Here is a 22718-nt window from a genome sequence, read left to right on the forward strand (position 1 = left end):
TTTCTATCATTTATCAATAACACACTTTTTCATTTGATTTGCCCAAGATTCCATAGTTAATTTATAGCAGACTATGCACTCAAGCCCAAATCTAAAACTTTTGTCAATGTTCAATATGCATTATTCTTCTAACTCTTAAAATGGTAGAGACTGAGAGAATTATATATTTTCACATGAAAAATTATATTAAGCACAGTATAAAAATAATATTATAGAGTACTACACAAACAACTAGAAGAGTATGGACCCAACTAAAAATACAACACACAAAATAAATAATAAAAAACCTAGCTTAACTCCAGAATATTAATCTATATTTAAACATTAGGGGCTGAATATTAGATAAATATATACTTAAATTCATAAAATATATCACCTGATATTAAAAATCAATCAAAGATTGATGTACCCCATCAATGTACCCCAATGTTCATTATAGCACTACTTACAATAGCTGGAATATTGAAGCAACCTAGATGTCCATTGGCAGATAAATGGATAAAGAAGCTGTGGTGTATATATATATATATATATATATATATATATATACACACACACATATATACAATGGAATATTACTCAGCCATAAAAAGGAATGAATTTGAATCAGTTCTAATGAGGTGGACGAACCTAGAGCCTATCATACAGGATGAAGTAAGTCAGAAAGAGAAAGATAAATATCATATCCTAACACAGATATATGGAATCCAGAAAGATGGTACTGATGAATTTATTTGCAGGGCAGCAATGGAGAAAGAGACATAGAGAACAGACTTATGACTTACAGACTTATAAGTCTTAAGGGAGGACTTATCAGACTTATAGGGAGGGGGGAAGGAAGAAGGTGAGATGTATGAAGAGAGTAACATGGAAACTTACATTACCATATGTAACATAGACAGCCAATGGGAATTTGCTGTTATGTTGCAGGGAACTCAAATAAGGGCTCTGTAACAGAAGACTCTTGAGAATCCCTTGAACTTCAAGAAGATCCAACCAGTCCATCCTAAAGGAGATCAGTCCTGGGTGTTCATTGGAAGGATTGATGTTGAAGCTGAAATTCCAATACTTTGGCCACCTCATGTAAAGAACTGACTCATTGGAAAAGACCTTAATGCTGGGAAGGATTGCAGGCAGCAGGAGAAGGGGACGACAGAGGATGAGATGGCTGGATGGCATCACCGACTCGATGGACATGGGTTTGGGTAGACTCCGGGAGTTGGTGATGGACAGGGAGGCCTGGAATGCTGCAATTCATGGGGTTGCAAAGAGTCGGACATGATTGAGCAACTGAACTGAACTGAACTGGGCTTCCCAGGTGGCACTGGTGGTAAAGAACCTGCCTGCCAGTGCAGGAGACTTAAGAGACCTGGGTTCAATCCCTCGGTCAGGAAGATTCCCTGGAGTAGGAAACAACAATCCATTCCAGTGTTCCTCCCTAGAGAATCCCATGGACAGAGGAGCCTGGTGGGGTCCTAAGAGTCAGACATGACTGAAGCGACTTAGAACAGCACATTTAACTATTATTTATTTATCGGTGCTGCAGGGGCTGCTGAGAGCTATTTTCTGCCCAGAACCATGTGTATGTGGCCACTATTCAAAGGTTCTAAAAAATTTTTGAAATTTGGACCTGCAGCTATTTTGGTCATTGTTGTGATCAGTGATTTCTTTGGCTACCCAGCACAACATGTGGGATATTAGTTGCCTGCTCAGGGATCAAACCCATACTCCCTGCAGGGGAAATGCAGAGTCTTAACCACTGACCACCAGGGAAATCCCTTAACTGTTTATTCAAAGGACTAGATAAAATTTTATTTAGCATCATTTGGTGGTGGTTTAGTCGCTGCCATGTCTGACTCTTGCAACCCCATGGGCTGTAGCCCGCCAGGATCCTCGTCCATGGGGTTCTCCAGGCAAGAATACTGGAATGGGTTGCCATTTCCTTGTCCATCATTTAAATTAATTTAAATATCTAAAGAATATAATTTTTGTACAAAGTAAGAAAATACAAGTCACATCACATACCTCTGCCGAATAAATATCCAGACTCTGAAATGGGTTAAGAGCAATGAGTATGTCTCCCACATACATGTAAATCTGATCTCTGGAGTAACACTTCTCAAGTTGCTCTGCGACTGTATTCTATAATGAAATAAAAATAATTTCTTTCTCTTAAAAAATCATTGATGGTCAATGATCATTTTTAAAATAAATGATGATAAATAAAACATCTGGAATCTGGAACAGGATCAGAAAGAAATAGATCTATTGAGAGTAAGAAGTATAACATCAGGTCATGAACTATCTTATCCTTTGATGGGTATTTTCTTTTCTTTCAAAAGCCATAGAGGAATGTCACTGCAACCTATGTTTTCCATAGAACACATTAAGTTACAGGGATTATATATACACAATGCTTTCAAGGAAATAAGTAAATGCAGTAGATGAAGTAAAGAGAAAGAACACTACAATAGGGAAGGGAAGATACAGTGAATGTGATCTGATTCCAAATCAAGGTTAGTCAAGGGCTCTGTGGAATGTCTTGTTCCTTCACTAAAACATTTCGCTTTAAGACAGAGTAAAAAGTATAGAGAAGTAACTTCCACGGTTGATAAATCATATGAGTATATGGAATCAATTTTAATAGTGCCATGAATCATCATTTATAGTATATGACACAAAAACAAAAGCTCTTACATACTCCAGTCAAAAAAGAGAGACACACACAAAAAATACAGTTAACAGAAACAAACCCAGTGCCCAACATGTAGGTTGGCCATATGATTAGCAAAGTCTTATTTATAATACACAAGCCTAGGAATTCACATCATTGGAAACTGTGATACACAAAGATTCATAAAGGTTGTCAAATCTCTGACTTGCAAACACTATTTGATTACGAGATATTTGATGTTCTGAAGAGAGATTATTCTGATGAAGTACTTGAGTTGTTTCAGTTCAGTTCAGTTCAGTCGCTCAGTCGTGTCCGACTCTCTGCATCCCCATGAACCGCAGCATGCCAGGCCTCCCTGTCCATCACCAACTCCTGGAGTTCACTCAGACTCACGTCCATCGAGTCAGTGATGCCATCCAGCCATCTCATCCTCTGTCGTCCCCTTCTCTTCCTGCCCCCAATCCCTCCCAGCATCAGAGTCTTTTCCAATGAGTCAACTCTTCGCATCAGGTGGCCAAAGTACTGGAGTTTTAGCTTTAGCATCATTCCTTCCAAAGAAATCCCAGGGCTGATCTCCTTCAGAATGCACTGGTTGGATCTCCTTGCAGTCCAAGGGACTCTCAAGAGTCTTCTCCAACACCACACTTCAAAAGCATCAATTCTTCAGCACTCAGCCTTCTTCACAGTCCAACTCTCACATCCATACATGACCACTGGAAAAACCATAGCCTTGACTAGACGGACTTTTGTTGGCAAAGTAATGTCTCTGCTTTTCAATATGCTATCTAGGTTGGTCATAACTTTCCTTCCAAGGAGTAAGCGTCTTTTAATTTCATGGCTGCAGTCACCATCTGCAGTGATTTTGGAGCCCAGAAAAATAAAGTCTGACACTGTTTCCACTGTTTCCCCATCTATTTCCCATGAAGTGATGGGACCAGATGCCCTGATCTTCGTTTTCTGAATGTTGAGCTTTAAGCCAACTTTTTCACTCTCCACTTTCACTTTCATCAAGAGGCTTTTGAGTTCCTCTTCACTTTCTGCCATAAGGGTGGCATCATCTGCATATCTGAGGTTATTGATATTTCTCCTGGCAATCTTGATTCCAGCTTGTGTTTCTTCCAGTCCAGCGTTTCTCATGATATACTCTGCATATAAGTTAAATAAGCAGGGTGACAATATACAGCCTTGACGTACTCCTTTTCCTATTTGGAACCAGTCTGTTGTTCCATGTCCAGTTCTAACTGTTGGTTCCTGACCTGTACATAGGTTTCTCAAGAGGCAGGTCAGGTGTTCTAGGATTCCCATCTCTTGAAGAATTTTCCACAGTTGATTGTGATCCACACAGTCAAAGGCTTTGGCATAGTCAATAAAGCAGAAATAGATGTTTTTCTGGAACTCTCTTGCTTTTTCCATGATCCAGCGGATGTTGGCAATTTGATCTCTGGTTCCTCTGCCTTTTCTAAAACCAGCTTGAACATCTGGAAGTTCACGGTTCATGTATGCTGAAGCCTGGCTTGGAGAATTTTGAGCATTACTTTACTAGCATGTGAAATTAGTGCAATTGTGCGGTAGTTTGAGCATTCTTTGGCATTGCCTTTCTTTGGGATTGTAATGAAAACTGACCTTTTCCAATCCTGTGGCCACTGCTGAGTTTTCCAAATTTGCTGGCATATTGAGTGCAGCACTTTCACAGCATCATCTTTCAGGATTTGGAATAGCTCAACTGGAATTCTATCACCTCCACTAGCTTTGTTCATAGTGATGCTTTCTAAGGCCCACTTGACTTCACATTCCAGGATGTCTGGCTCTAGGTGAGTGATCACACCATCGTGATTATCTTGGTCATGAAGATCTTTTTTGTACAGTTCTTCTGTGTATTCTTGCCACCTCTTCTTAATATCTTCTGCTTCTGTTAGGTCCATACCATTTCTGTCCTTTATCGAGCCCATCTTTGCATGAAATGTTCCCTTGGTATCTCTGATTTTCTTGAAGAGATCTCTAGTCTTTCCCATTCTGTTGTTTTCCTCTATTTCTTTGCATTGATCGCTGAGGAAGGCTTTCTTATCTCTTCTTGCTATTCTTTGGAAGTCTGCATTCAGATGCCTATATCTTTCCTTTTCTCCTTTGCTTTTCGCTACTCTTCTTTTCTCAGCTGTTTGTAAGGCCTCCCTAGACAGCCATTTTGCTTTTTTGCATTTCTTTTCCATGGGGATGGTCTTGATCCCTGTCTCCTGTACAATGTCACGAACCTCATTCCATAGTTCATCAGGCACTCTATCAGATCTAGGCCCTTAAATCTATTTCTCACTTCCACTGTATAATCATAAGGGATTTGATTTAGGTCATACCTGAATGGTCTAGTGGTGCAACCCTAAATTTACCAAATGACTATGGATGTGAGAGTTGGACTATAAAAAAAGCTGAGCGCCGAAGAATTGATGCTTTTGAACTGTGGTGTTAGAGAAGACTCTTGAGAGTCCCTTGGACTGCAAGGAGATCCAACCAGTCCATCCTAAAGGAGATCAGTCCTGGGTGTTCATTGGAAGGACTGATGAAGCTCAAACTCGAATCCTTTGGCCACCTGATGCGAAGAGCTGACTCATTTGAAAAGACTGTGATGCTGGGAAAGATTGAGGGCAGGAGGAGAAGGGGATGACAGAGGATGAGATGGTTAGATGGCATCACTGACTCAATGGACATAGGTCTGGATAGACTTCGAGAGTTGGTGATGGACAGGGAAGCCTGGTGTGCTGGTGATTCATAGATTTGCAAAGAGTCGGACATGACTGAGCAACTGAACTGAACTGAACTGTACTTCTGTTCAGAAAATGCCTCCTGATTTCTTGCATTTTTAAGCAAAATGCTCAGGTATGCCTCAGAAGTATTAAAAAATAAAAATCTGTGGATCAGGCAGGATAGTGAATCCAACCTTTTACTGAAAAGGAGTCTTTTATTTTTCTAATGATGTGATTAAATGAAAGGAAAGGAGATGAGGAAAAAGAGGCTGAGACCATAATTTACTGGTTTGGACTTGCACCTTCACAAAAGATGTGTGAAACATTTCTGAGGTCATTGGGACAAGGAGTTTCCAGCAGAATTCATTTCCTAAAAGGTGGACTCTGATCCCATGAGGGGTCCACAGACCATGGTAAAGATGGGCTCTTGAGGTATCTAAGAGGCTTTGGGTCCTGCCATTCGGTGTGAAACAGAAGAGAGAAAGGAGGGATTAATGCCAGATGGTGGAAAGAAAAAAAAAGTGAAAGTTACTCAGTTGTGTCTAATTCTATGTGATCTCATAGACTGTAGTCCACTCCTCTGTCCATGGAATTTTCCAGGCGGAATACTGGAGTGGGTAGTCATTCCCTTCTCCAGGGGATCTTTCCGACTCAGGGACTGAACTCGGATCTCCTGCATTGCAGGCAGATTCTTTATCATCTGAGCCATTGGAGAAGTCAAATGGTGGGGTAAAAGGCAAACGGTTTTCTAACTACAGTAAATCATTCTTTTGAGACTCCTGAAGAAAATTCAGAGGAAGAACAGGACTGTGATCTAAGCAACTCAAGCTTGTGGGAACTAGCATCTTTGTGATTTGAGTATGAAACAGAAGAAGAAGTTGACACCAGGCTGGGGCTGTCTGGAAATGTGAGTTATGCACAGAAAAACTGAAGACAGGAGAGATGATCAGGAAACTAAAAGATAAAGAAAGCATGAAACCTACAGATGCCATTCAAAGAACCTCCTGCTCAAATCACTTCTATACATTTTTAAAAATAGATAGGAGGCTTAATTAAACTGAGTTTCTTAATTTCTTACCTCATCCAGAACTTCCAGGGTTGCTAAATCATCTACATCCTTGAGACTGGAAATTAAAGGTTTGCTGAAGTTACTTTTCTTGGTGTAAAGACGTTCATGTCTGAGGAACGATGAAAAGGAAACCTTTCTGATTTGAGAACTTATTACTGATCACACTAAAGTCAAATTTACATACTAGAAGACTGAAAAACCTCCATAAAGCTTATTTACTTAAATTTGACAGTAACAACTTAACAGAAAACAGAATACGCCTCATGTATTTTATGTTTTCTCCTCTCCACTGGGAAAATGCAACACGTCAAACTTACTTCATGGATGATCAGAGGAGTTCATTATTTCCATCAAGAGCTATCCTATATATTTTTAATTGTTTTATTTATTGGCTGCATTGCACAGCATGTGGGTGGGATCTTAGTTCCCTGACCAGGGATCAAACCTGCGCCTCCCGCATTGGAAGCACAGTCTTAACTGCTTCCACTGGAAGCACTGTCTTAGCCACTGGACATCCAGGAAAGTCCCTATCCTACATGTAATATTCTTTAACGTTTCCTCTAAATTCCAATGTGTGGTTTAATCTGTTACAAAGTGATGAGTTCGGGAGATTTGCATTCATTAGATTTCCAGTTTTGTCTGAGGTAGTGTCAGGTCACTGATGGTCAAGAAATGATCATTTGAAAAATTATTGCTCAGCAGAATTTAAGGGAAATACAAAATAAGCCATACTGCAGACTTTCAAAAGGTAAAATGCATATATATAGAAGATTGAGTTCAGGTACGAGGAAGTCTATTTTCAAAGTGAAACATTTCAGCAATTCTGATAATGGCATAAAGATCTGGATTTGACATGAGGTCTGGAGACGTTGCTGAGGTAAACCCATGGGTCTCTTTTGATTTTTCTAGCCACAAGGCAATGGCACCCCACTCCAGTACTCTTGCCTGGAAAATCCCATGGACGGAAGAGCCTGGTAGGCTGCAGTTTATGGGGTCACTCAGACTCGGACACGACTGAGCGGCTTCACTTTCACTTTTTACTTTCATGCATTGGAGAAGGAAATGGCAGCCCACTCCAGTGTTCTTGCCTGGAGAATCCCAGGGGCGGGGGAGCCTTGTGGGCTGCCATCTCAGGGGTCGCACAGAGTCGGACACGACTGAAGTGACTTAGCAGCAGCAGCAGCAGCAGCAGCAGACATGAAAGCATCATCCACTTATTTAGAGTGGAACTATATTTTCAGTATTTTTGGACAGATTGTTAAGCATTTGAATTTGCTTAACAGTAAAAGTGGAAGGAATATGTAGATTATGAAGGATAGTAAGAACCATACTATTTCTTCACCAAACTATACTGGTTTCTCAGAGAATTAGAGCTTCCCTCATAGTTCAGTTGGTAAAGAATCTGCCTGCAATGCAGGGACCTGGGTTCAGTTCCTGGGTCAGGAAGATCGTCTGGAGAAGGAAATGGCAACCCACTCCAGTATTCTTGCCTGGAGAATCCCATGGACAGAGGAGCCTAGCAGGCTACAGCCCACAGGGTTTTAAGAGTCAGATAGGACTTAGCAACTAAACCACCACCACCACCAGAGAATTAAGCCATTATTGATCATGGTCCCCCCTCTATCCATGGCCAGATGCCCATTCTGTGCACTAGATTCCATCTCCTCTCACTCACTCAAAGTCATCACTGTCGATGGGTCCTCTTTTACCCTTGTTGTTGTTGTTGTTTAGTCACTATATCATATCCAACTCTTTCATGACCCATGGACTGTAGCCTGCCAGGCTCCTCTGTCCATGGAATTTTCCAGGCAAGAATATTGGAATGGGTTGCCATTTCCTTTTCCGAGGGAATCTTCTGTAGTATAACTTAAAAATAACTTGGTATGGAATTCATGGACCTTCAGAGGCTTGTTGCAACCTTTCCAGCATATAGAATATTCCCTAAGATGCCCCATATTTTCAAGATCCTGTGCTTTGTTCATTTTGTTTCCTCTGCCTGGAATGAATTTCCTTCCATGTCTGGCAAAATTCTATGTATCATGCAAAGTCAGGCTCAAATATCACCCTTGCTGTTAAAGCTGTTGTAGGATTTTCCAGTGAAAATGCATCACTGAGAAGAATTAGGTATATTCCCCTTCTCGCCAGACTGGGAGAAACTTGTGGGCAGAAACCAAGTATGGCATCAAGAATACGAAAGTGTAAACATACATTTGGTGGCCTGAGTTGCAATGTTGAGCCCCATGGAACCGGCAGGTGTGCAAATGATAGTACCACTTAGTGACCAGTCCTGCAGCCTTCCCTGTTGATTCATATCCCAATTCTGAGAAGTCGTTGAACAGAAAAGTCAGCTTAGGCACCAAAACTTATCTGACTTACCACATTTCTCACCTCTTGCCCCAATGCACACAATATTCACAGAATTTGATATGGTGATTCAGTTTTAATGGAAACTTTTACCTGAGAGTGGGGAGGCTGGCTGGGCTGATATCTGATGGGGAAAGGGGGGAAAGGCATGCCTGAGACCTGGACTCAGGGACAGGCCCTGCAGCTGAAACAGAGGGAGAGACAGTGGTCCAGGGTGAGGCAGGACTCCAGGCACCATGGGAAGCCAATGGAATATTTTAATCAAAGGGCAGAGTATGGAAACAATAGGGTGGAGTAGCATGTTTTCGTAAAGAAAAAAAATTAGTTAACTATACTTCAGAAATATACATTATCACTAGGTTAAAAAAAAGCTAAGAAAAGTCAAAATTCTAGTAGTGAATGTAATGTAGGATCATCTATTCTAAGAACTTATTATATGATAAACGTGGCATTTCAAATTAGTAGAGAAAGAAAAAAATTCAAGAAATTATACTGGAACAGCTGGTTAAAATTTTTGGAATCATGTATTTACTTTAAGAAAAAATTAATTCCAGATGGATTTAAACTTAGATTTTAAAATGTCATCATAAAAGTTCTAGGAGAAGATGCAAAAGAACAGTTGTGTAATAATGCAGTAAGAATGGAATTTGTAAGTATGAAAAGACAAAAAAATAGAATTAAAAATGGAAGAGATTTGACAAGATAATTTTAACGAGTATAATAAAAACACAAATTTAAAAACTGGGGGAAAGATTTACAATATGTAGAATGGACAAAGAATTAATAAATCTAATATATCAAGAACTCTTAAAACTCAAAGAACAAACACTGAATATGACACACCATGAGATATTAGAAGAGCGATCTTGTACTGAACACACAAATTTTAGGCTTATTTACTTTAATTTGGGAAGATAAATTTATTATTATCATCACTTTCTAAAAAGATATTATCACCAAAAAATGTTGGAAGCTAATAACCTTACCTAGTCCAGTAATATTTAAATAACTGAATAGGGACTTCCCAGGTGGCCCAGTGGTTAAGACTTTGCCTTTCAATTCAGGGGCTATGGGTTTGAAAACTGGTTGGGGAGTAAGGGACTTCCCAGGTGGCTCAGTAGGTAAAGAGCCATGCAATGCAGGAGACACGGGTTTGATTCCTGGGTTGGGAAGATCCCCTGGAGGAGGGCATGGCAACCCACTCCAGTATTCTTGCCTGATGAATCCCATGGGCAGAGGAGCCTGGCAGGCTACAGTCCATAGGTTCACAAGCAATTGGACACAACTGAAGTGACAGCATGCACACATGGGAAGCTAAGATCCCACACACCTTGTGGCCAAAAACCAAAACATAAAACGGAAGCAATACTGTAACAGATTCAATAAAGACTTTTAAGAAATGGTCCACAACAGAAAGTTTTTAAAATTTTAAAAACAAAAATAGCTGAATCATATCTTTGTTGCCTTCCAGGCCTGGAATTCTCTATCAAATGAAGTTGGTGAATTGATAGGCATACTATGGAGCATATGGCTGACTGTTTCATTCTGAGGAGAAAATACAAAGCCATTTTCATGACTTTGAAAATCTAGGTTTTTACCATTTGTAAGGACTTCATTGGGGGAGCTGAAAGATGGTTTGGCCCTATTCTAGAGCATAACTCCTTTATTTATATTTTTTCCAGTTGAAGAGTAGAGGAGCCACGGTACATGAGGCATGGCCAACCAGGTAGCAATAACAGCCAGAAAGCCAGGGAGGAACAGAGACTGACTGATAAACTGTTAACACTTAACTGAATTCTGAGGTGGTTATATAATCAAAAGTTATTTGTGAAGTTATATAAATCCTTTCCTTTGTTTACATCGTAGTACTAATGATACCAATGTTACAGTCAAGAGGCTGGGCTCTAGAATCCGAATGCTCAGATCAAATTACAAAAGACTGTGAGGATAAACAAAATGGATTATGTCTTATGAAACTTTCGTTTAGAATGGGCATATGGAAATGCTTTATATATAATTGCTATTATTATTCCAACTGTGGGCCTACCACTTACTGGCCATGTGGCACTGGGCAAGGAACTTATTCTGCTTTTTCAGAAATAAAATGGAAATAATAATGACTTATTTCACAGGGATATTAAAAGATTAAATGACAGAATAAATGTAACATGATTCATACAGTGCCTGCTTTGGTTAATAAATTTTAATTATTTTATTTTTCCATTTGTGGTCATATTCTGACCCATCACTGTCTTTATGCTTAATATTATATTTCCTTTATTTTATATTTAATATTTACTTCTAAGTTATATTGAATTATAACTTTTAATTTAGGTTATATTTAATTTCTATTTCCACTTTTTTTTTAATTTTATTTTTAAACTTCATATAATTGTATTAGTTTTGCCTAATATCAAAATGAATCTGCCACAGGTATACATGTGTTCCCCACCCTGAACCCTCCTCCCTCCTCCCTCCCCATACCATCCCTCTGGGTCATCCCAGTGCACTAGCCCCAAGCATCCAGTTGTTTTCACTCTTTTTGTCCCAGAGGTGACCCTCTACCCTCTCCAAACATGAATGGTAAAAACACAATACTAAAATCAGCATGAACTGAGTAGAGAGTGAGAAAATGTGGCCCCAGTCCTTGCTGATGAAGGATTCATGAACATCATTGCTTCTAAAGGACTCCATCGCATTAACGATTAAATCCTACATCTATCCTGATGGTAGTATCTCACAGGAATTAGGCATTATATCAGCAAACAACTCTTCCTTTGTTTCTCTCCCTGGGTCACTGCAGTGCTCAGACTCTAACAGTAACAGGTGCTGGAGGAAGGTGGTGGAAAGGCACACGTCGGTGTCTGCATACTCCAGCATACTCCACCCACCACCACCCCAACCCCATCTCCCACTGCTTGGAGGTTCGGCACTGCTCGCGCTGAGGTCAGCTTAACTACAGAAGCCTCCTGGCCACTGGGACTGCCTATTTATATTTCTCCCATGTCTGTATATCTGCACCACCAGTGACCGCTGGACACAGCCACCACTGTGGACTGCTCCAGAGAGCACGGTCAGCACCGCTGTCAGTCACCGGGTTGGGTCTTAAACATAATAGAGACAGTGGGGCCCAAAAAAAAGGCAGTTTATAGCTGTGACAACAAAGTAGCGCAAGTGAAGGACTCACACTTATACTCTCTCAAGTGGCATGATTAGTTGAATCAACAATATTATCTTAATATTTTAAAAGTTACACAATGGACCACATCATAAGGTATAAAACTGAGAAAAGACACTAAATTATATTCAGTCCAATTCTCTTTCATTTTTTTAGTATTTCTTTAAAAATTGTTTTATTATTCTTATTTTTATTTTTTTTTTATTTTTATTTTTTGGCCATACCTCGCTGCATGTGGGATCCTAGCTCCCCCACCAGGCATCAAACTCGCATCCCCTGTGTGGGAAGCACCTAGTTTTAACCACTGGACCACCTGAGAAATCCCCCCTTTAATTTTAAGAATTGTGAAAAGGGAGGTCAGCAAGGGATCAATATAAGATCTCCATGCCTGCTCTGATTTGTCAGACTTTCCCCCACCCCAAACACACATACATACACACAAAATATGGTACAGCCTTAAACTGTACATTTCAACATCTACTACTGCATTCATTCAACAAAATATTTAAATTTCTGGAGCATCTATTATGTTTCAGGCACGGTTCAGAGCTGGGATAAAGCTATGAAGACAGATAAAAGTCTGTACTCATATGGAAAACACATTTTAAACACCTAAAATAGTAGCTGGAACATAGTAAGTACTCAATATATGTGCAGGATGAATAAATGAATGATAATTATTTGTCAAAGGAAACTGTCCAATCTTCATCATTACCCTATCTTTCAAGATACTTCTACACTTTTTACATTTTGCTTTTGCCTTCATTTTATAGAATTAATTTGCATTCTTGTTACATTATTAAAGATTTAATTTCTGTAAGACTTGGAGAAGGCAAAGTCAGCATCCTTCCAATAAGATTTTTGTCCTCTTGTGAAAAGAGCATTCTTCCAATAAGATTTTTGTCTTCTTGTGAAAAGTACAGCTTGTTAACCAGATTATATTTCTCATTTACTCTGTATGACTGGGGAGACATAGCTTCAAACTACAAATATTTCCTTTCTATGTTGTCAAAAGGTCAGAAATACCCTCAGGGGTGGTTAGTATAGCTTCACTTGTATTTCAGTTCTACACACTGAAAAAAAGAAACAACTCTTGCTGCTGCATGTTAAATTTTTATCCTTACTATTCAGTTGTACTATTGTAATGCCACAGCTTTATTTGCTTTTACTTTGGTTAAATATTCTCTTGTAAATATCAAGCTCTATCTTCTAAGGTGATTCAGGAGCCACTGGGATAGTACAGAAATCCTTTGTTAAACAGAAATCTAATCAACGCTTTTGTTTTAGTGTCCTTAGACATCCTTAAACTCCACTAACAAAGTCACAACTGGTAACACCCATGGGCATACAGGCTCTCACCAATGTGCCCTGGAAGACTAGTTTTTATCAATCTTCAGTTTGATCCTTTTGGCCAATTGTGCAGTTTTGAAATGATGCTGAGAAAGAAGTACACCCCAGCTGGACGAGCCAGAAGAGCAGATCAGCCTTGGCGATGACTGGAATGACAGATGTCATCAGTACCCAGCTCTAAGACACTTTCAATGGCCCTGTTCATTCACATAGCCCTTCCTCTTTTGTACATAATTATCTGCAGGCTGAAGAAAAATGTTCCCACTGAGAAATAATGTCTGTTTCTGCTGTGAATGTGACTCCTCTGCCATTATTTTAGAGTGACCTGGTTTTAGATGTTGACATGAAACTGACATCTGTGTTTGCCAAGAATGTTTGGTGATTCCCCCATCTGCCAAGAGTTCCTGACAGCTTTCTTCTCCTCATGCTTAGCTTACAGACAACCAAGAGCAGAGATGGTTTCTGTAAGTAGGATCTTGTTGTAAAGATGGGGTAGCACAATTCCTTCAATGTGTAGAGTTAAGTAGCTGTAGGAAAAATATCAGTACAGCAAAGTGATCTGGTTCCAACAAACACAGGGACTTCCCTGGTGGTCTAGAGGCTAAGACTCCATGCCCCCAATGCAGGAGACCTGGGTTCAATCCCTTGTTGGGGAACTAGGTTCTACATGCTGCAACCAAGAGCTTAAGTGCAGCAACTAAGACCCAGCACAGCCAAATAAATATTAATAAATAAATACTTGAAAAAAACAAGAACAAACACAGCTGATGAGTTGCATGCAGTCTGACTTTCTAAGGAATGATAGCATGAAGGGTCAGGGAGAGTGTACAATTATCTTTATCACATTCATTTTTACAAGTATATAAAATATTCTTAGCTTTTTAAAAAAACTGAAAAATACCAAAAAAGGTATAAGAAAATAAATCACCTGTAACTGTATCCCCAAGAGATAACCACTGGTGACATTTTGATATTGCCTTTCATTCTTTTTCACACGCTCATAATTCTTAAACAACTCGACAGGATCTCATCTTGGTGTCCTCTTACCCTCACAGCCTGCTCTCTGGTGCCAAAGATGCATGTCCCTGCTCTGGGCAAAGGCCAGCTGTGTCGCTGGTACACCTGCTTGCTCCAGGATCACTGCTGTGATGCTCTCGTCTCTTCGGTGGCATCAACCTTTCCCTCTATCAGTGTACAAAGTGCTCTAGTATCTCTTATCTTTAAAAAAAAAAAAACCTCTCCTTTGATCCTCAGTGCCTTCCAGCTACTGCCCTGTCTCTCCCCTTTCACAGCTGAGCTTCTTAAAGAGTAGTTCATATTCAGTGTCTCTTCCTCACCTCATTCCTCTCCTTAATGAGAATTCTCTTAACTGGGGCTGCCCTCCACCCAATGCTGCTGAGAGGATCTGGTTGAGGTCACTGAAGAACTTTTGTGTCCAAACTCATTATTGCTCCAGTTTTTAAAATTTTCAGCACTCTTTGGCAGAACTGTTCCCTCCTCAAAACACTGGGTTTATGTGGTTCTCAACCAACCACGTTCCCCTGCTCTTCCCTAAAGGGCCACAATCCCTCAATTACCTTTTCTGGCTCCTCTCCCCCTGCTAAATTCCTAAATCCTCACATTCAGTGACCTCATTTGTGTCACAGCACTAAATACCTTTATAAGCAAATGACAATGACTATCTCCAACATGGGCTTCTCCCCTAAAGCCCAGACTCCTATATTCACTCCCTACTGGATAACTCTACTTTCATGTTTAATTGGCATATCAAATTTAACTTGTCACAAACAGAAATGATGACCACCCTCTACAGGATTTTACTAAATACAGGAGATCTGCATTTTCATCCATGGACAGGGAACAACACCCACATTTTAGGCTGGGCTATCTAGGTAATGTATTTAAATTTTATATATTTGTATTTTATAAGTATATATAAAATATATGCTTATATAGTTAATAGACATATACTGTTTTTGAGGGGATCTTGTAGGACAGTCAAATCTATAGAAGAAACAACCATGAAGTCATAGTATTCTATTGCAATTTCTATTCCCAAGACTGGAATCGCCATAGTTAGCTATTTATCTTCCTTCCTTTCCTTCTTTTTGACAAAACACTGGGGATTGTGATGTCAGATCTTTCACTTAAAAAAAAAAACCCAGCTGTATTTATATAAATGTATAAAAATCTAACTTCAAAGTGAATCATAATCTTCCAAAACTAAAAATTCTGTTAAATACAGCACTTTTTTTTTTGGCAGAGATTACAAAACTAAACGGGGAAGCAAACAAGATTAGGACAGCTGAGCAGCCAGAGATAAAGCTTTACGTGCCTGGCAGGAAGGGAGGAGAGGCATGTCATTCTGAATTCTACTTAAAGGCTGAAATCTTCTGCTCTAAACCTTAACTACTATCTTTAAAAAAAAATATTTCTCTCCTCTTTCCCAGCAAAAAGATGGTTAACAGATTTCACTACTTTAAAGTACAAATTTTCCAGGGAGTTACTCTCAAAACACTTATTACTAAGGCCTCTAATATGAAAGTAAAAATAAATTTGCAGTGCAGTGCAAGTCGCTCAGTCATGTCCGACTCTTTGTGACCCCATGGACTATACAGTCCATGGAATTCTCCAGGCCAGAATACTGGAGTGGGTAGCCCTTCTGTTCTCCAGGGGATCTTCCCAACTCAGGGATCGAACCCAGGTCTCCCACATTACAGGAAGATTCTTTACCAGCTGAGCCACAAGGGAAGCTGTATATATTTAGAGGACTAGAAATGTGAAGGCACTCGGGGAAAATGGTTGCCCTGCCCTCCACTCGATTCTTTCACCTCTCTTTGCTACAAAAACATTAGAAGTGTCTATATTCAGTGTCCTGCCTCCTATGAGGCACTGCAGAATTCAATAGGAAATAATCCTATGCAAATGTGTCTTTTCTTTATAGCAATAATCCCCAAAATGGATGCAGTCAAATCCTAGGCTATTGCTAATTTGAAAGAAAAGACACAGGGAGGCGATACTGCAGTATTTCTTGCAACCTTCATAAGTAGGTCAAGCCTCTTGATAATCCCTTAGGGTTTTTTTTTTCCCCCCTCTCTAGATTAAATTTTTTAAAAAAAGACTAATGCCTTTGAGGGAAAGGCCAAAAGATACACATTCAGAATTTGGGGGGAAATTTTATTCTTTTTAAAAATTGTGTTATATTTTGCTCTAATTAAGTGCATACATTTGTTGTATTCATAGCATTTTTATGTCATGAAATTAAATACGATCACTTTCAGGAGCCTCTTTAGATAAAATAATTATAAAACTATAGGAAATAAATGTACAAATATTTTAAGAACAAGTAAGAATTTGAGTCAAATTCAAACAGCTAAAAATGGATAATGCCATAATTAAAATAATTAATGACTTCTAGAACATGAGGGGAAACATGAACATTATAGGAATTTGGGAATCTGATATAAGCTTTCAGAATTTGTAAAGTGGCCCTAACAGCTAATAAAATTTAGGTTTCCCTCTAATGAACCAGCATATTGCAATACTAAATACTAATGTAAAACAATCTTTCATTGAATGATGTTAGAAAGATTAAGGAAATGCCCAATAAATTTGCCCACATGAACTTCAGAGAAACATCACAGGTTTCCATCCTCAAACAGATTTGCTGAAAGCACTTTTATGTTAAAGTCCTCAGGAGGACAAAATTTTTCAAACTAAATCAGGACCAAAATAATAAACAATGAACCAGGGTCAGCTTTTTACTCTATCCAATTCTTTATTTGTGCTAACGTTGCATATACATAGCTAGCATGACAGATGGGATTCTATTTTGTGTTGTAAAACAAGTGTATTCAGAATCTTCTCAGGCTCCTCATCCACAATCTATATGGTGCCACTCCGGGGGGCACCATTCATGGCATGTCTCTGTGCTTGGGCATGAGAGCATTCAGGTGAAATATGAAATGAACAGTGTCTCCTGGAGTGGCACAGTGTGGGCTGTCCCACACCACTTATGGGTACAGCTCAGTCATGTCCAGCTCTTTGCAACCCCATGGGTTACAGCCTGCCAGGCTCCTCTGTCCATGAAATTCTCCAAGCAAGAATACTGCAGTGGGTAGCTATTCCCTTCTCCAGGGGATCTTCCTGACCCAGGGATCAAACTCAGGTCTCCTGTATTGCAGGCATATTCTTTATCATCTGAGCCACCAGAGAAGCTCTTACAGGTACAGCAAAATGTCATAATGAAAGTGAAAGTGAAAAAGTGTAAAAAAGGGTCATAATACTAGTAATCAAATTTTTCTTGCTCTTTGACTGCACATGCCAGTGTAGGACTCTTGTGGCCTTAGAGAGTCCCCATAAGTATGTCTCAACATTGCTCACGGACAAGTTGGCTTCAGCCAGACACACCTGTGACTCAGCTCTTGCTCAGCTGGGTGTCAATAGTTGATACTCTGCTAGTCACTTTGATAACCCCTGCTGATCCCTCAGCACATGAAGTCCTTTCTAGCCAGGCTGGGCATTGCTCAGTGCTTTCAGCAAGGCTAGGCTCAAAAATATCATAGGACTACTTCTTCTATCTTTATTATATTAACCAAGAAAGTCACAGAAAATGCCAGGTTCAAGGGTAAACAACACAGAATCCCACTCTTAATGCAAGAATTGTCCAAAAAATTGTGACCGTATCTAATCCATTATGCCCCATCCTACTTTACTAAGAAGAGACAGTTAGTTCAAGTTAAGATCATACAGCAATCAACCTCTTTCCTTGCATGCTCAGTCACTCAGTCATGTCCGACTCTGCCACCCTATGGACTGTAGCCCACCAGGCTCTTCTATCCACAGGATTTTCCCAGCAAGAATACTGGAGTGGGTTGCCATTTCCCCCTCCAGGGGATCTTCCTGACCCAGGAATCAAAACCACATTTCCTGCACCTCCTGCACTGCAGATGGATTTTTTACCACCAAGCCACCAGGGAAGCTCATTCCCTTCCCTTAAGACTTGCTAAATAACAAAAAGAATGGCAAGTAGAGAGAAGTCTCCTTTATGAGAAACAGAAATGGCCACAGTCCCAAACCACAGTCTATAAAGCACAACTACCAAATCCTGTGAACTCTGTGTTGAAATGAAAGAAGCTGAGAACCGACATGTAATTCTTTAGCGCTCAAACAATATCTATAGAGACTTTAAAAAAAAAAAAAAAAAGCACACATCCTGATAGGTCTACCGAATGAGCCTTGCTTGGAGCTATCAGTTCCCAGAGCATGGTTGGGCCATGCCAGAAATGTGAAAGTCTTGATAAGACCAGATCAACATGCCAAAGAGCAAGAGGGCGAGGAGCTGCAGAAGACCAGGGAACAATGATTATATATTTGTCCAATAGAGGGGTGGCCAGTGGCCAGGGGGAGGCAAGACAAAGGGAAAAAAAGCAGTTGCTATGTGATGATATAAAAAAATGGTCATGATGGGTCTGTGTCGTGGGCCATAAAGAATACAATGGTGCTACTTGGGCTCGTTCCAACTAATGGTCCTGTACTCTGACCTCTTCAAGGTTCAAAATTGAAGGAAGATGTGTCAAGAGAGAGAAAATACAGATGTGGTGAGAGGATGTTCAAGAGAAACAACGTAATTCAAACTAAAGACTTGCCAACTCACCCGTCCGTTGTGCCCACTTTTTTTTTTGGCTAGAACCCAGCTGTTCCCAGTCCCACTTGAGATGAGATTCATCACCACATATTTATAATTTTTAAAAAAGGAGGAGGAAGAGTGATAAGCAAAAGACAGAAGAAGAGTATATGCCATATGAAAGAATCATAGGAAAAGTTCAGACAAAAAGTTCTCCATCCTAAGACATTTCTTAGATGATGTCTCATTAAAAGAGAAAAATCTTTAAGAGGGGGCACAAAACTTTAATGAAGAGATAGGTAGGCAAAAGAAAAACTGAGTCAGCTTGATTCAGAAAAGAAATGGAGGAAAATCAGGAAAGAAAAGCAACAAGATGCAGAATATACATGACTGAGGTCACAGATGTGATAAGCATGTGGTCTGAGCACACAAAACCCAAGAAGAGAACAAAGACCCAATTGGCTCTCATAAGCCAGAAGTGTGGGCTCCCACACACCACAGGGTATAGGCAAAATTGATATGGAAAGACTGACAAGAAGACACAGGTGGGCAAAATTATGAAAACCTTATGGGCACTCTGCAGAAGCAGCCAATCAGGAGCAAAGGGAGAAATGTCATTGCCTTGGTTCTTTCAACAGCAATACACACTGCCTAAGAGATGGTGGAACAATGTATGTAATACTTCCAGGAAAAGAAACACTAACCTAAGTATATTTTACCTAGCTAAACTAGGCTTCAAGTTCAAGAGGCAAGAAGCTAGGGTTGGAGGCTTTCTGAAAAGTACCATGAGATGATGCAATTTATCTACCTAAGAGAATAATGAAAGAACTCAGGAAAGGAGAAGATCACTTCAGTCACTCAGTTGTGTCCAGCTCTTTGTGACATCATGGACTGCAGCACACCAGGCTTCCCTGTCCATCACCAACTCCTGGAGCTTGCTCAAACTCATGTCCATCGAGTCGGTGATGCCATCCAACCATCTCATCCTCTGTCCTCCCCTTCTGCCCCCACCTTCAATCTTTCCCAGCATCAAGGTCTTTTCCAATGAATCCGTTCTTTGCATCAGGTGGCCAAAATATTAGAGCTTCAGCTTCAGCATCAGTCCTTCCAATGAATATTTAGGACTGATTTCCTGAATTTAGGGAAATTTAGGATTGACTGGTTGGATCTCCTTGCAGTCCAAGGGACTCTCAAGAGTCTTCTCCAACACCACAGTTCAAAAGCATCAATTCTTCAGCACTGAGCTTTCTTTATGGTCCAACTCTCACATCCATACATGACTACTGGAAAAACCATAGCTTTGACTAGATGGACCTTTATCAGCAAAGTAATATCCCTGCTTTTAAACATACTGTCTAGGTTTGTCATAGCTTTTCTTCCAAGGAGCAAGCATCTCTTAATTTTATGGCTGCAGTCACCATCTGCAGTGATTTTGGAGCCCAAGAAAATAAAGTCTGTCACTGTTTCCATTGTCTTCCCATCTATTTGCCATTAAGTGATGGGACCAGATGCCATGATCTTAGTTTTTTGAATGTTGCATTGTAAAATAGAAAAGCTTGTGAGCAACTGCCTATTCCTGTTTATTTGAATTTATTTATTACTCCTTAGGAACAAATATGCTCATAATGGTCTTCCAGGGAGTGCTGATTCAATCATCTATTCCTTATAAAGTTCCTGGAGACCAAGTTTAAAAGCTATTCAGCCTTACTTAGGAGCTTTTCCAGAAGGGGGAAGTGGTGAAGAAAGGCATAAGAAGATATCTCAGTTGGGGAAGAAGTGATCATTTCTTTTCTAAATTTCCTGGTCCTAGATGGGCGCTTACTACATTCCCAGCTTACTACATTACTGACATTATCAATCTCTTTCCAGGTTATTGATCTTGAATGGACACAGCCATCAGCTCATGCCTTGATGAGACATTTTCTCCTAGATCTTCCAAGGAAAATTTGTTCAACCCCTTATTTTGGCCAAAATGAGATTTGAATTTTTCAAAATCAAATGTACTTAGAAGCATGCACATGCATGCATGCACACTCTCTCACACACACCAACTAAAACATCCCACAAAAATATAGAAATAAGTGTTTATGTCAATAGGTTCATCATTTCAAAATATCCAACAATAGCCACTAAATGCTTTGATAATTAAACTTAATAAGGACCAACTTCCCCACTTTTGGAAAAATAACAGTAGTTTAAAGTCAGGAAGAAACATGGAGGAAAAGCAAAAGGTATTCAAGATTACTGCCCCAATCTGTCTTGGTGTATCTGTAGTTCACCTTTTAGAACCAATGGCAGGAGGGTGCCCAGCAGGACACAGGGGCCTCGGGGCCCGCCCTATCAGGGCTGTCAGGGACCCAGGTCAAACCGATCACTCAACCTGACTTTCAGTGCTCTCTGTAGTCTGGTCTCTGCATGTCTCTCCAATCCTATTTCTAAATTTTCCTCCTTACAATTCTGATTAAATGTATTTCTCCTTGCTTTCATGATTTTGCTCAAGCTGGTCCTTAGAGCAATAATGTTCATCTAGCAGTAATTCTATTTTCACAGGATTAGGTCTGGCTTCTCTCTTGAGTGTCGATTAAAGACTGCTTCCTGGATAAGCCCCGGTGTCACTGCCAGTGGCGGTACTGCTGGCTTCTTCCAAACTCTCACAGAACATTATTTTTATTCCTTTTAGGGATTGAAGCCTCCTACTCTATATAATGGTTAGGTACATGCTGGTTTTAAGTTAAAAAGGAAGACCCTTTTCAGGATCTTATTTTGGTCAAAATAAGAGGCAAAGGAATTATCTGTGTGAAATCCAGGAGAAAAGGTCTCATCAAGGTATGAGCTGGTGGCAGTCTGACCAAGACAGAGAACACAGAGCACAGAGTCTACAGCTGCTTCAGCTGTCAGACCTGTGTGGAGCACCTCATCCAGACTGAGTTGGCCTCAGTCAATATGGAGACAACACAAATGCTGTCTCAACATATCATTTCTATGGTGGTAAGGACTATATCACAATTGATAATGGGTTGAGTGGGGCTGTAAGAAATTTAGCCTTGTTAATGTAAGTAGGAGAGAAAAATACGTCAAGATAATCCTGAGATTTCTGGTGGTTATGGGGTGAGTGGCGGTGCCACTAAAAATAAAGGGAACAAAGAACTAATTTGGGGTGGGACAGCACAGGCTCCATGTTGGACTGGCTGAGTTTGAAGCAAGTTTCTTTGAAATACACATGTGGAGATGGGAATGAAAAGGAGTTATTATGAGAGCAGTCAGGATAGCATTTTAGAAGCCCTGTGTATTAAGGGTGAGTAATTCTCACCATGACATTGTCAGAGACTTCAGAGGAAAATTATCTTGCCCAGAAAATAGAAAGTAAAATTGGGCGACGTATTGTACTGCAGTGAAAGAACCCTGTTATTATTTCCTATTGATTTTTCTGCTTCCTTCTTTTCTTTTCTTTTGGTAAAATCAAAATCCCATTCTAGTGCATGTACATTGCATAAAGTCCCACACTTAAATAAATAATTGACAGCCTGAACCAGGCACTTATAGCACTAAAAGTTTGGACAATTTTTTAAATTCGTCTTTCATTTGTTAATCCTTTGAAATATGTCTCAGATTTGCCTTGTACTGTGGTTTAAAAATCACATCTTTTGGGACAAGTGGGGTGATTATAGCAGTTTGGGATTGACATGTACACATCGTTATATTTAAAATAGATAACAAGGATC

General features: G+C 39.9%; 1 protein-coding gene across 1 annotated transcript in view; it reads right to left on the reverse strand.

The window, feature by feature from the left end:
- Nucleotides 1–22718, reverse strand: part of MYO3A (myosin IIIA) — a 161527-nt gene that overhangs the window by 88331 nt on the left and 50478 nt on the right. Inside the window, exons 9-10 of the mRNA XM_044927476.2 lie at nt 6488–6587; nt 2026–2142 (exon numbers count right to left, since the gene is read on the reverse strand). Coding sequence (XP_044783411.2) covers nt 2026–2142; nt 6488–6587 — 217 coding nt within the window. The remainder of the gene's footprint in view (nt 1–2025; nt 2143–6487; nt 6588–22718) is intronic.

The sequence above is a fragment of the Bubalus bubalis genome, chromosome 14 (genome assembly GCF_019923935.1).
Source record: "Bubalus bubalis isolate 160015118507 breed Murrah chromosome 14, NDDB_SH_1, whole genome shotgun sequence".
Classification (NCBI taxonomy): Eukaryota; Metazoa; Chordata; class Mammalia; order Artiodactyla; family Bovidae; genus Bubalus; species Bubalus bubalis.